This window comes from Myotis daubentonii, chromosome 15 (assembly GCF_963259705.1).
Source record: "Myotis daubentonii chromosome 15, mMyoDau2.1, whole genome shotgun sequence".
Lineage (NCBI taxonomy): Eukaryota > Metazoa > Chordata > Mammalia > Chiroptera > Vespertilionidae > Myotis > Myotis daubentonii.
Window position 1 is genome coordinate 28,471,419 of NC_081854.1, and position 14,618 is coordinate 28,486,036.

At 43.4% G+C, this 14,618-nt stretch overlaps 1 protein-coding gene across 3 annotated transcripts in view; it reads left to right on the forward strand.

Moving 5' to 3' along the window:
• Positions 1 to 13,703, forward strand: part of CEP89 (centrosomal protein 89) — a 77,649-nt gene extending 63,946 nt beyond the window's left edge. For 2 of the 3 annotated variants that reach the window (XM_059667017.1, XM_059667018.1), the window contains exons 18-19: positions 3,752 to 3,921; positions 11,183 to 13,703. In XM_059667017.1, coding sequence (XP_059523000.1) covers positions 3,752 to 3,921; positions 11,183 to 11,423 — 411 coding nt within the window. In that variant the 3' untranslated portion in view covers positions 11,424 to 13,703. The remainder of the gene's footprint in view (positions 1 to 3,751; positions 3,922 to 11,182) is intronic. The other variant, XR_009448849.1, reaches the window with a different exon arrangement.
• The last annotated feature ends 915 nt before the right edge of the window (positions 13,704 to 14,618 follow it).

Below are 14,618 nucleotides of genomic sequence, written 5' to 3' on the forward strand. Positions count from 1 at the left end.
GGACTGAAAGGTCCCAGGTTCGATTCCGGTCAAGGGCATGTACCTGGGTTGCGGGCACATCCCCAGTGGGAGATGTGCAGGAGGCAGCTGATCGATGTTTCTCTCTCATCGATGTTTCTAACTCTCTATCTCTCTCCCTTCCTCTCTGTAAAAAATCAATAAAATATATTTAAAAAAAAAAAAAGAGTTGATTCTTTGAAAGGATAAACAAGATTGGCAAGCATATAGCATCAAGAAAAATGAGAGGCCAGCAGGGGGGCAGTTAGGGGGCAACCAGGTTGGCAGTGGGGTAGTTAGGGGGCAACCAAGCCAGCAGGGGGGCATATGGGGGCAATCAGGCTGGCAAGCAGAGGCATTTTGGGGCGATCAGGCAGGCAGGCAGAGTGGTTAGGGGCCATCAGGCAGGCAGGCAGGTGAGCGGTTAGGAGCCAGCAGTCCCAGATTGCGAGACGGATGTCCGACTGCCGGTTTAGGCCCCATCCCCCAAGGGATCCCAGATTGGAGAGGGTGCAGGCCAGGCTGAGGGACCCTCCCCGCTCCTGTGCATGAATTTCATGCACCAAGCCTCTAGTATCTCTCTATATAAAAGCCTAAGCGACTTTAAGACCGAATGCCCAGAACAAAAGGTCGACCAGTCGACCAGTTGCTATGATGTGCACTGACCACCAGGGGGCAGATGCTCAGTGTAGGAGCTGCCCCCTTATGGTCAGTGCGCTCCCACGGCCAGCCAACCTTCCCCAGTCCCTCCCCCCCCCCCCCCGCCAGTAAACTCCGTGCACGAACTTCGTGCACCTGGCCTCTAGTTGTGTGTGTGTGTGTGTGTGTGTGTGTGTATGACAGTATTTTAAGCTGATAGGTGTTTAAGTTCAAATGCATTCAAAATGCACTACAGTTTTACTTCCCCTCCACTCTATGTTTTGGACATCATGTTTTTATTTTCTTGTTTTTTGTATCCCTTGACTATTGTAGTTATAGTTAATTTTGTTATATTGTCTTTTAACCTTCATATTAGCTTTTTAAGTGATTGATTCACTGTGCTTATTGTATACTTGTCTTTACCAGTGAGAATTTTTCTTTCCTGTATTTCCTTATTCCTGGCTATACCTTTTCTTTCCTGCAAATGAAGACCCTTTGACAATTCTTGTAAAGCTGGTTTGGTGGTGGTGAACTCATTTAGTTTTTACTGGGAAACTCTTTATCTCTCCTTCAATTCTGAATGATAACCTTGCCAGATACAGTATTCTAGGTCATTCGTTCTTTTCTTGTAGCACTCTAAATATTTTCTGCCACTCCCTCTGACCTGTAAACTTGCTTCTGAGAAATCAGCTGATAAGTTATGGGATTTCCCTTAAAGTTTCTGACTTGTTTCCTTCTTGAGGCCTTGTCTCTTTATCCTTAACCTTTGCTATTTTAATTGCAGTATGTCTTGGTTTAGGCCTCTTTGGGTTCATCTGTTTGGAACTCTGTGCTTCCTGGACCTGAATGTGTTTCCTTTCCCAGATTAGGGACATTTTTAGTCATTACTTATTCAGATATACTTTCTGCTCCTTTCTCTCACTCTTCTTCCACTGGAATCCCTATAATGTGGATGTTAGGGCATTCAATGTCCCAAAAGTCTCTTAACCTCATTTTAAAAAAATTCTTTTTTCAGCCCAGTCACATGGTTCAGTGGTTGAGCATCAACCTGTGAACCAGGAGGTCATGGTTCAATCCCTAGTGAGAGCATATGCCTGGGTTGTGGGCTTGATCCCCAGTGTGGGGCCTGCAGGAGACAACCAATCAATGATTCTTTCTCATCATAGATGTTTCTCTCTCTTCCTCTCCCTCCCTCTCTGAAATCAAGAAAAATGTATATTTTTAAAACATAATAATAAAATAAAATTCTTTTTTTAAAAAATATATTTTATTGATTTTTTACAGAGAGGAAGGGAGAGGGATAGAGAGTTAGAAACATCGATGAGAGAGAAACATCGATCAGCTGCCTCCTGCACATCTCCTACTGGGGATGTGCCCGCAACCCAGGCACATGCCCTTGACCGGAATCGAACCCGGGACCCTTCAGTCCGCAGGCCAACGCTCTTTCCACTGAGCCAAACCGGTTTCGGCTAAAATTCTTTTTTCATTTTGTTGGTCTAATTGAGTGATTTCCCCTATTCTGTCTTCCAGTTTGCTGATCCATTCTTTTGTATTAACTAATCTGATTTCCATTCCTTCTAATGTGTTCTTCATTTCAGTTATTGTATTCTTTATTTCTGATTGGTTCTTTATTGCATTTTCTAACCCTTTGTTAGAAATGCTCTCTGAGATTCTCTATTCTACTCTTGAGCTTATTGAGCATCCTTACAACCATTTCTTTGTATTCTTTATCAGGCAAATGAGTTATCTCCATTTCATTAGAGTTTTTCTCTGGATTTTTTAATTTCTCCTTCATTTGGGACATATTCTTCTGCTCCCCATTTTGTTTGACTTTCTGTGTTTATTCCTATGAGTTCGATGAAATAGCTTTTTCTCAATCTGTGTGCCAGATGTTTTTGGTAGGGCAATTATAGTTGGGCAAGGCACGTGCCAAAAGGAGTGGGTTCTGGGCAGGGCAACCTAGTGTGTGTTTCCTTGCCCTTTTGCTCTGGGCAGGGCTATCCTGTATGGGTTGCACTGCCCAGTATGTGTGCAATGTGCCCTGTTACTTTAATTGTCTGTTCCCTGAACCTGATCTGGGCAGGGCTACTCTGAGTGCATGTGTTGCAGTATCCCAGTGTCCCCACACTTTCTCTGGTCACATGCAGGTGCTCCCCACTATTTCTGCACTTTCTCTGAATAGGACAGCCTTGCGAACAGCACAGCATTTTGCTGGTTCCACACTCTGGGCAAGGGGTGTGCCGCGTGCAACCCAGCAGGTGCATGCTACCACACCCACCGGATCTCTCTCCAGGTGAAGGGGCCTATTTACATGGGCTGTGGTGCTGTCCTGCTCCTGTTGGATCTAGTTCTGGGGAGGGGGGCTGGGGATGCGCTACAGCAGCCCTGCAGCTCGACCAGAGAACTGGGATAAAGCGCCCGCCCCATCCAAGTGCAGGAGAATTGTAAACAATGATGCTCACCAGTCCCTCCATTCCGGACAATTCCCTCAGCGCCCAGAGGACACTCTCAGTTCCCAGCCTTCTCTATACAGTCTTCCTTCCTATTTTGTGCAGAAGCTGTTCCAGTTGTCTCTTAGATATCACCCAGAGGAACTGCTGTATGTATAGGTGTAAATTTAATGTGTCCTTAGAGTCCTCCTACGCTGCCATCTTTGACTGGCTTCCAGATGTCATAACTTCCAAAGAGAATTTCATCTATGGAAACTATACTATTGGTCAGACTATATGTGACAAAAGTTTTAGAAATGCTCAGAAGGAAACTCATAACCTTAAATACTAGGCAACAAAAATGTAAGAAGGAAAATAAATTAATGTCTTTTATCTCAGTCATCTCAAAGTATGCCAGATCCTTCTGTTTTAATTTTATTTATAACATAAAAATAACTTATAGCATGATATAAATTAGAAATTTGGTTTTATTATACTTGAAATTTTGTATTACTTTATATGACTTTTATGATCCAGCCTTGCCCTTCCAGATCAGACCTATCCAGGGCTTACTCAACTCATTGGTCTCTGACAGCACAAGGAGGTGGGTCGGGAATGCATCCTTGAGGCCTCGGCCTGGGCAGCAAGCAGCCTCCCTCACTCACAGAGTCCTCCTCCTCCACCAGGGGTACAAGAAGCTGGCTGCACTGAAGCTGGATGACATTAGTCACTGTCTGACAGAGCAGCAGGAGGACTTTGCTAGCAAGACCGCTCAGTACCAGCAGGAGATGCGGCACCTCCATCGGATGCTGCAGGACAAGCAGGATGTCCTGGATGAGGCGCTGCAGGAGAAAAGGTAGGGCTGCCCCACTCATATCGTGTGTGTGTTTTTGGTGTTGGTAGAATTTTCCAATAAAACCCTCTAGATCTGTTTTGTTTATTTAATTGCTTACTTTTGCTTTTGTATTTTAGTCTTATCTGAATTTTTTTTTAAACAGAAGGGGCTTTTTAAAAAATATATTTTATTGATTTTCCACAGAGAGGAAGGGAGAGGGACAGAGAGCCAGAAACATTGATGAGAGAGAAACATCGATCAGCTGCCTCCCGCACACCTCCCACTGGGGATGTGCCCGCAACCCAGGCACATGCCCTTGACCAGAATCGAACCCGGGACTTCTTAGTCCGCAGGCTGACGCTCAATCCACTGAGCCAAACCGGTTAGGGCTCTGAATTTAATGTTGCTCTTGATTTTTATTTGCTCCTTACTTTGTTTTCTTTTTTAAAATTTCCCCAGCAATTGACATGTGTAAGTTTAAGGTGTACAATGTGATGACTTAATACATGTATATATTGCAAAATGATTACCACAATAAGGTTAAAACATCCTTCGCCTCACATAATTACCATGTTGTTGGTATAGTGAGAACATTTAAGATCTACTCCCTTATCTACTCTCTAAGATACCATACAGTATCATTAACTGAGGTCACCATGCTATACAGTACATCCCAGCTTCTCATTTGCTTTAATCCCTCCTTGAAAATTTTCTGTTGTTTGAATATTGGACCTTCTAAATCAACTTACTCCTCTAATTGTCCTTCCCTTTTTCTTCTTTTACATCTCTGATGTTTTTGTTTTATTCCATTTTCTTGGGAGATATTATAAATTTTAGATTAAATGTTTTACTTCCCTTTTTTGTATTTATTGCCAAGAACATTAAAATCTCCTTTTTGGAAGATCATAGTGATAAGATTAGAGGTGCATTTTGTTCTCTGTGGATATAAGGTGCTATATCAGTTACACCTTTATCCTTTAAACTTGCGACAGACAAAATATTGCCAGTGTATTAAACACATTGGGGAATATCGCAGGCTTTGTGAAGGTGAACTTGTGGTCCCTCACACTTAAGTCCGCCCTTTCCTAATGGCTGTGTTGCCTTTGACAGACTGGAATATAAACTGATGCCTGCAGAAGAATAATAATGATGCTCAGATGTGATTTTCTTCAAGTTTTAGTAGGATCCATGTATTTGATGCCATGCAGAATGCAGTTATCTGCTTCCCGTCAGCCAGATGCTTCTTAATGCCAAGCAAAATGAAGTCTTATCTAACATGGTTTCTGTAGTCACAGAAGTTCTTATCAGTCTGAATAGTCACTTTGTAAAAAGTTGAGACAATACCAAGTTTCTTGCCAAACAGGAGGCTTAGAATTCCATTAGTAAAATGGAACTCTTTTTTTTTACTTTCTCTCCATTCCATTTTTTGCCCTTTAATTGTTTAAAACTTATATATTCTTTGAGAGTTACCCTTGAAATTTCACCCTGGATATTTAACATTAAAAAATATATTTGATCAGCATACCTACATTTCTTCCCCCCAAATGCAAGCTCTAATGCTTTAATCTAATTATTTCCCCTTCGGTTTATATGATGTTATCTAGTATCATTAGATATAACTATGTCATTTTATGTCATTATTTTTATCCATCCCAAATTAAATAATACTATTTTTATATAATTGTTTATTTTTATTTACCTACAGTTGGCCAATTTCTTTGCTTGCTAATTGTTAAAATTAAGACAACTAGCCCAAAATAGAATTGCTTATGCTAAGCCCCATGTCACCAAACAAAGACTAAATGTACAATTTCAGCTCTTGCAGAAATGGAGTCTTAAATCAGTCATGTAGGAATCACCTGATTAGCACGAGTTATGTAATCTACCTCATAGGCCTCCTTCCAATAACCAGCTGCTTTTTCGCCTCATTTAACTTCCTTGTTCCTGCTCCCTTCTGCCTATAAAATCCTTTATTTTATACAGCTCATTGGAGCTCCTTTCTGTCTGCTAGATTGGATACTGCCCAAGTTGAATTGATTTTTGCTCAAAAAAAAAAAGCCCTCAAAAATATGCCTCAGTTAATCTTTGAACATATTCTTTCTTGCATCTTAGAATAGTATATTTCTCAGATTAGTTTCCTTCTTCCTAAAATACATTATTTAGAAGTTTATTTAGTAAGAGGATGTTGGTAGTAAGCTTTTTTAGTTTTGTTTATCTGAAAACACTGGATTTTGACCCCAGTCTTGTAAGATGATTTTTGCTGGGTATAGAATTCTACATTGACAGGTTTTTTTTCTCTCAGCATATTCCATCGTCTTCTCTGTTTCATTTTTGCTGTTATGATGTTTTTTGTCATTTTTTTTTAAAGGTTCATCTTGTCCCGGCCACTGTTGCTCAATGGTTAGAGTGCCATCCCAGGCACTGAAAGGTTGCAGGTTCAATTCCTAGTCAAGGGCACATACCTGGTTGCAGGTTTAATCCCTGACCCCAGTCAGGGTGCATGTGGGAAGCCACAAATTGATGTATCTCTCTCACATTGATGTTTCTCTCCCCCTCCCTCCCTCCTTTCCGTTCTCTCTGAAAGCAATGGAAAAATATCCTCCAGTGAAGATTAACAACAACAACAAAAAACCACACACAAAGTAGCAGGTTGGATTACAAAACAAAATCCAACTGTATGCTGCCTTCAGGAGACACATCTCAGCTGCAAGGACAGACATAGACTCAAAGGAACAGGATGGTAAATGATACCCCAAAGCAACGAGGCATGCAGCCTGCCAGCTGCGAGTTTGACATGCTTGCTCCAAAGCAAATGGCATCCAGAGAAAAGTGGGTATAGCCATACTTATATCAGACTAAATAGATTTCAAGCTAAAAAAGGTAATGGACGAAGATGGCATTTTATAATGATAACAGGGACATATCAATATATATGCACCAATCAGGGAGTGCCAAAATATAAAAAGCAATTACTGATAATAGAACTAAAGGCAGAAACTGACAAAAACACAATTATAGTAGTAAACGTAACTACCCCATTGTTATCTATAGATAGATCATTCAAACAGAAAATCAATAAGACATTAATATTGACCTTAAATGACACATTAGACCAATTGCACATAATTGATATTTACAAAGTTTTCATCCCAAAACACCAGATTATACATTCTTCTTTAGTGCATATGAAACATTCTCAAAGATAGACGGTATGTTGGGATACAGAACTAGCCTCAATAAGTTCAAGATTGAAATCATACCAAGTATATTCTCCAAACACAATGCTTTGAAATTGGAAACTGCACAAAGAAAGCAGGAAAAAAATCACAAATATATGGAGATTAAATAACATGATACTAAACAATGACTGGGTCAGAGAAGAAATAAAAGAAAAAAAAATGCATAGAGACAAGTGAGAATAATATGACATCAAAATTTAGGGAATTCATACAAAATGGTTATAAGAGAGAAATTTATATCATTACAGGCCTACCTCAAGAAACAAAAATCTCAAATAACATTTCACCATATAGAACTAGGAAAAAAGAACAATCAAAGCCCAAACTCAGTAGAAGGGAGGAAATAATAAAAATTAGATCAGAATTAATAAAATAGAAAACAAAAAGACAATAGAAAAAACTAATGCAACAAAGAATTGGCTCTTTGAAAAAATTTTAATTAGGAAAAAAAGAGAAAAGGCTCAAACAAAATCAGAAATGAAAAAGAAGTTACAGTGGACCCCACAGAAATACAAAGAACTATACCAGAATGCTGTGACATGCTACATATGCCACCAAATTCAATAGCCTAGAAAAAAAAGATAAATTCTTAGAAATACATAACCTTCCTAGACTAAACCATGAAGATCTGGAAAATCTAAATAGATTAATCAACAGTAAGAAAATTTAAAGAGTCATCAAAAACCTCCCAAAAAGTAAAGTCCAGAACCAGATGGTTATACTAGTGAATTCTACCAAATATTTAAAGAAGACATAATATCTATTCTTCTCAAACTCATGAAAAATTGAAGAGGCAATACTTCCTAATTCATTTTACAGGCCATCATTATCCTGAAACCAAAACCTGGCAAGGACAACACACAAAAAAGGAAATTACTGACCAATAACTCTGATGAATATAGATGCAACAATCTTAAACAAAATACTAGCAGGTCAAATACAACAATACATTAAAAAGATAAAGTAGAACTCATTCCAGGGGCACAGGATGGTTCAACATACTCAAATTGGTCCAATGTGATACATCATAGCAATAAAATAAAGGATAAAATCATATGATCATATCAATAGATGCAGATAATGCATTTAAGAAGATACTACATCCAGTTATGATTAAAATGTTCAATAGAATGGGTATAAAAAGGAAGCTTACCATAATAAAGGCCATATATGACACACCCTCAGCTAATGTACTGAATGTTGGAAAACTGAAAGCTTTTTCTCTAAAATCAGGAATAAGATAAGGATGCCCATTCTTGGCATCACCACTCTTATTCAGCATAGTGCCGGAAGGTGTAGCCAGACCAGTCAGGCAAAAGAAAGAAGTAAAGGCATCCAAATTAGGAATGAAGATGTAAAATCATTAACTTTTTGCAGATGACATAACTCTTTAACATCAAAAAGCTATTAGAGCCCTGGTTGGTTTGGCTCAGTGGATAGAGCATCGGCCTGCGGACTCAAGGGTCCCAGGTTTGATTCCGGTCAAGGGCATGTACCTTAGTTGCAGGCACAACCCCAGTGGGGGGTGTGCAGGAGGCAGCTGGTCAATGTTTCTCCCTTATCAATGTTTCTAACTCTCCCTCTCCCATCCTCTCTGTAAAGAATCAATAAAATATATTAAATTAAAAAAAAAGCTATTAGAAACAAATGAAAAAAATACAGTAAAGTTATAGGATACAAAATCAATGTACAAAAATCCATTGCTTTTGTATAGACTAACAATGAAATTTCAGAAAAATGAAAAAAACTTTTTCATTTGCAATTCCATCAAAAGGAATAAAATTCCTAGGAATAAACTTAAAGGATGTGAAGGACCTATGCACTGAAAAACCACAAAAGGACTTTTAAAATATCCATGATGCCATCATTACATTTCTATTATACAACTCATTAATATCATATATTTTTCTATACTGCATTCTGGGTGATTTTCTCTGCTCAACATTCCAGTTTACTAATTCTCTCTTTGGTCATATCCAATGTACTGTTACAGCGGTTGCCAACCGGTGGTCCATGAGGTCTGAAAGGTTGGTGACTGCTGGTTTAGTATATTCAGTGGGTTCTTTTCCTGATTGTCTCAAAAATGGCTTTTTACTCTTTTTTTTTAAAATATATTTTATTGATTTTTTACAGAGAGGAAGGGAGAGGGATAGAGAGTTAGAAACATCGATGAGAGAGAAACATCGATCAGCTGCCTCCTGCACACCCCCTACTGGGGATGTACCCACAACCAAGGTACATGCCCTTGACCGGAATTGAACCTGGGACCTTTCAGTCCACAGGCCGACGCTCTATCCACTGAGCCAAACCGGTTATGGCTGGCTTTTTACTCTTGATACACTACAGTCTGGGCCTGGGGATGCCCAATCATGGGGAACAATATAGATTCAAACGCCAGATGTATTTGCAAACAGAAGACTCTTACCCTCACAGGAAGGTTTCTTTTGAAGATTGGCAGGTTTCCCACCAAACCATCCTGTCTGTGAGGGTCATCCTTGTGCCTCCATTTCCCTGCCTAATTCTGGAGCACATAGTTCAGGGTGTATCTAGGAAGAAGAGGAAAAACATGGATAGTTTGGGGCTTGGTCACACCCAGTTTTCATGGGCCCAAGACCTACTCTCCACTCCATAGAAAGCTGGGTTCTTGCATGGGCTTCGGCCTCAAAGAAATACCAACATTTTGTTTACCCACCTCTGTGGTTTCAGCTTAGTCTTCAGTTTTTCTGCCCTTAGAGATTTCCTATTGTTTGTTTTTAGTTTAGCCATACATTTATCCTGATTCGTTGCTGTGATTTGTCAGACATCTAGGTGTTTTTGTGCTAGAAACAAAAGTCTGGAGGCTTGGGGGGACATGGTTTACTTAAGTAGTGCCCAACCCTCGGTGGGCATCATGGGACTTGGAAGGAGTAACAGTTCATAAGAAAAGTGAAAACTGAACAAGTGGGCATGTCACTGGCCTCCCTGAATCTCAGTGTTTTCTTCCTTAAACAACAGTTTCTAACCTTTTCCATAACCATCTCCCATTGTCTATGAAGCTGGCCTCCTCACAGTCCCCCAAAGGGCTCATCACCCAGGGAAGTGGGGGCTGATACCCTGGTCTGTTCCCCCAGGGGACCACGGCCCTGTGAGGACATGGATACCTTTGTCTGCCATTTCCTGAGCCCACATAGTGCTTGTCACACAGTCCTTCCTCAGGAAAATCTGCTTCATTGTCCTTTCGTTTTCTCAAGCCTGTTCCCCTCTGGGCACTCACCCTCTTGGCACATGGTCTAGGCAGTCGTCTCTGTGTCCTCCATTATGAGCCCCATTCCCCTATGGTTCCCTCCTTACCTCGTACTAATTCTATTTTTTAAATGATTGATTCCAGAGAGGGAGGGAGAGAGAGAAACATCAATGTGAGAGAGACATCGATCGGTTGCATCCCGTACACATCCTGCCTGGGGATCAAACCCTGCAACCTAGGCATGTGCCTGACCAGGGGTCGAACCCACGATCTTCCTGTGCACGGGGGTCACTCCAGGCCAGACCCCTTACTAATTCTTCATGTCTGGGCCCACAGTGGCTCGATGGTGGGTGCCTGTGAAAGGTGCCCGAGTGTTGGCCAGGTCACAGTGGGGACAAGCAGAGGGGACAGAGGAGCAGCCCAGAGGGCGCACAGTACAAGGGTGCTCTCGGCCGGGCCATTGTGCTATATAATAGGTCAACCACTTCAGTTATTGTATCTTATGTTTATGCAGTATAATTCTGTAGAAAAACAAAGAATAGGTACATTGATGTCAACGTGAAGGCAATGGCAACATTTGGAGAGGAAAGGTAAGAAGTTGTGTTCAGCCGGTGCCTTAGTCTTCCTGTCTGTTTCCAGGGGACCTCGGTGTTTCGTGCAGCACTGGGAGTCCCGGCTTCCCAACCGGAGCCCAGTGGCCTCTGTTCTCTGGTGCAAGCAAACCTCCATTGAGTGCTTGCTGCCTTAGGGTTCATGGGCCATCCAAGCATTTTTTAATTGTGTGGCTTTAAACTTTCCCTTTGTTTTGGTTATTTCTCAGAGCAGTGGAAGGTGAGCTTGAAGTTGTTTGGGAGTCTACCTCCAAGGAAAACCAAAGAATCCGAGAACTTCTCCGCGCGACACTGGAGAGGACGGGCGTGTGGACCGGCACCAGAGCCTCCGAGGATCCCCGCCTCGAGGGCCTCGCTCAGGGCGACGTGCTGGATGGCTGCAGCCTCAGCTACTGTGACATGAAGCCGCCTCCCTCACCCCGCCAGGGTCTGCAGGCGCCCCTGGGCTAGGACCTGGGCCCGAAAAGTCTGCCTTGCCCAGAAGTGGGAAAGGCAAACTCCCACCTAACAGTGTTTCCCTCTCAGGCCAGGAAGAAATAAACTGTCTCAGAAGCTTAATTCATGTTTTACATTCTGCTTTACTTTAACAATGTGCTGCTACACTCTATGCTAGCCAGGGCGTGTCTTCTTGCCACGCTGCCATTGAGAATGGCTTGTGAGCCCCCCTGCTCGGGTAACGGCCCGATGAGCTGGCCCATCGCCTGGCTCCTAGAAAGCACCGAGGGAATGGCCAGCGGGACCAGCTCGCGTGCTGTGTCAGGTCGGTCTATTGGCTGCGCCCAGCAGGGGAGCAGCAGCGAGGGTTTCTGTGTATCAGCTCTGGGTAGCATTTTTTTGTTCAGTAGAAATCTAGGTGCTGGTACCCATGCAGCAGGAAGTTGTGCAAAACGTGTTGCGCCCTTTCCCTAAGCTTTCTCTCTCCTTCCGGGAAGGTACTTCTTCCGGGGTCACACAGTCCCCTCCCCCTTTGGGAGCCTCACTTTGAGCACCAAGGTGGGGCCCCTGCCACTGCCACACCGAGAAGGACGCCGGGGGCTGTGGTTCTGCTCCGCTCTGTGCCACCTCCTCGGTCAGATTGTCCCAGCCTCTCAGGACCACCCACTGGGGCTTGCTGCTGGTGATGCCAGCTGACGGGCTGCATGCCCCAGCACTGATGAACCCGGACAGCAGGCCCCAGGGGCACCTTTTACAAAACCCCTCCTCGCTGAGGCCTGTGTTGTTCAGATGAGCAAATAAGCCCTGGCATTGTCCTTGGTCATCTGTCAAAGTTACGTCTGAGCGCTTTGATTGCTAGATGGAAAACTGAGATAGAATATCCTAGCTCTTTTACATTTTATTAACGACAATTGTAATTTACTGTCATTTTCAAGGGGTAGAAAGACTCACCAGGAGTTAGAGCTACATGATAACTTAGCAATAGCTTTGTTATTTCAAGGGAGTTTGCCAATAATCCGTAGTCAGGTGAGAGGTGCAGCCTGCAGTCCCACCTCCTGGACCTGTGTCGGAGGGTGGCTTGTCTGTGGGAACACTGCCATTGTCCCCACCTAGACAACCACTTCGGTCCTCCTGGATTTTCCCTGCCTCCGTGAGAACATCTTCCTTGGGAAGTGAACATTTTTACATTTCTGCCTTGTTTACTACACACACACATGTACTTTGCAAGGGCAGGCAGCTGAGGCAGGGAACAGGCTGTCAGACGCTTCGGGGAGGGACAAATGCCCCAGGCCTTGCAGGATGGACCAGGGTTCAGAAGCAGGTGCAGGACAGAGGGAGGTGTGCAGAGGCAAGAACTCAGGAGCAGAGGAGGGGTTTGGGGCCTGGAAGTTGGGGTGGCAGTGAGGCCAGACTGGTCCACGGAGACCTGGGACTGCTGGGAAGGGGCACCTATTCCTCCTGCAGCTTTCCAGGCAGAGCAGGACCCGGTTCCATTCTGTCTTGGTCCTGGTGAGGGCCTGCGTGGCTGTAGAAAGGTCCTGATCAAGTTGACAGTACCCCAAGGCAAACAGTTACAAACATGACCGTGATCTCAAACGAGCCCGCTGCTCTGGCGTAACTGCCCAGCCGTCCTGGGAGGCCAGGTCTGAGTGGAGAGAGCGGCCGGGCACAGATAGGGGTGTGAGTTTGGGGTGAGCGTAGTTTTTCATCTGAGCCCTGCGGGAGGCAGTGGGATCAGAAGTGATCCCTTTGCCCCTCGACCTCTGAGAAGAATGGGAGACACCATCCTTTCCCCAGAGCTCCATTCTCTTTAGAGCAGTGGGTTATCCAACTCTAAGGAGCGCGGAGTTCTGGATGGTATTGATTTTGATTTATTTATTAAGCGAGTATACATTAGGTGTTATCTCTGCACTGTTTGTTGGGAACAACAGCAGTGACAACGGTAGACCTGGGTACAGCGCACGCGTGCTCAGAAGAGCACAGCCAGCACAGTCCCCGAGCCGTGAGTTCCCAGAGCCAGCGGGCCTGCAGCTACAGGGGAGCTGCTGCGTGTGAGAGCCCGAGGGTACGGGAGCCTCACTTTTCTACGATAAATTTTATGAAACCTAAACATGAAGTATTTCTGATGAAAATAGCACCCAAATTGAAATGTACTATAAGCATAAAATATATACCAGATTTTGAAGACTTATTATGAAAAAAAGAATGTAAAATATCTCATTAGTAATGTTTATGTTGCTTATACGTTGAGATAGCACTTTGTATCTATTGGCTTACATAAATTATTAAAATTGAGTTCATCTGTTTTTGTTTTTTCTAAAACATGGCCACTAGGGGTGTTGAAATTACATACGTGTGTGTATTATGTGCCATCGAATCAGCTCCAACTCCGGCAACCCTGTGAGGGAGTGATGTCCAGTGTCCCGTCCACGGCAGCCCTGCTCAGCCCCTGCAGACGCAGGCGTGTGGAGGCTTCTATGAGTCCGTCCGTCTCATATTCGCTCTTCCTCTTTCCCTGCTGCCTTCTGTTTTTCCCAGTATTTTTGTCTTTCCCAAAGAACCCTGCCTTCTCGTGATGCGCCAGACGTAGGACAGCTCTGTTTTACTATTTTTGCCTCCAGCAATGTTTCTAGCTTAATTAGCTCTAGACCCACTTGTTCACCTTTCTGGTGGTCCATCGTGTCCATAGAGCTCTCCTCCAACACCATATTTTAAACAAGTCGTCTTTTCTCCTTAGTGAAAAAACAACACTAAGCTTCTAGAAGACAATTCATAACTTCTGGTCAGGGAAGGACTTCTTTTTTTAAAATATATTTTTATTGATTTCAGAGAGGGGGAGAGAGAGAGAGAAACATCCATGATGAGAAAGAATCATCGATCAGCTGTCTCCTGCACACTCCCCATTCGGGATCAGAAACACAACCCGGGCATGTGCCCTTGACTGGAATCGAAACTGGGACCCTGACACTCTATCCACCAAGCCAGGGCAGGGAAGGAGTTCTTAAACAAGATGCAAAAAGCTGTGACCACAGAGGGAAAGAGTCATACATTTGACTACATTAAATAAAGAACTTTTCCCCCAGTGGGAGGGCAAGCCATGGAGCGGGAGCAATACCAACAGCTGACAGGGGCGGCACGGGCAAACACGGGAGCCACGGTGCCACAACACTGAGCCTGTCAGAAATATAACAATGTCTGACAGTGCCAGCT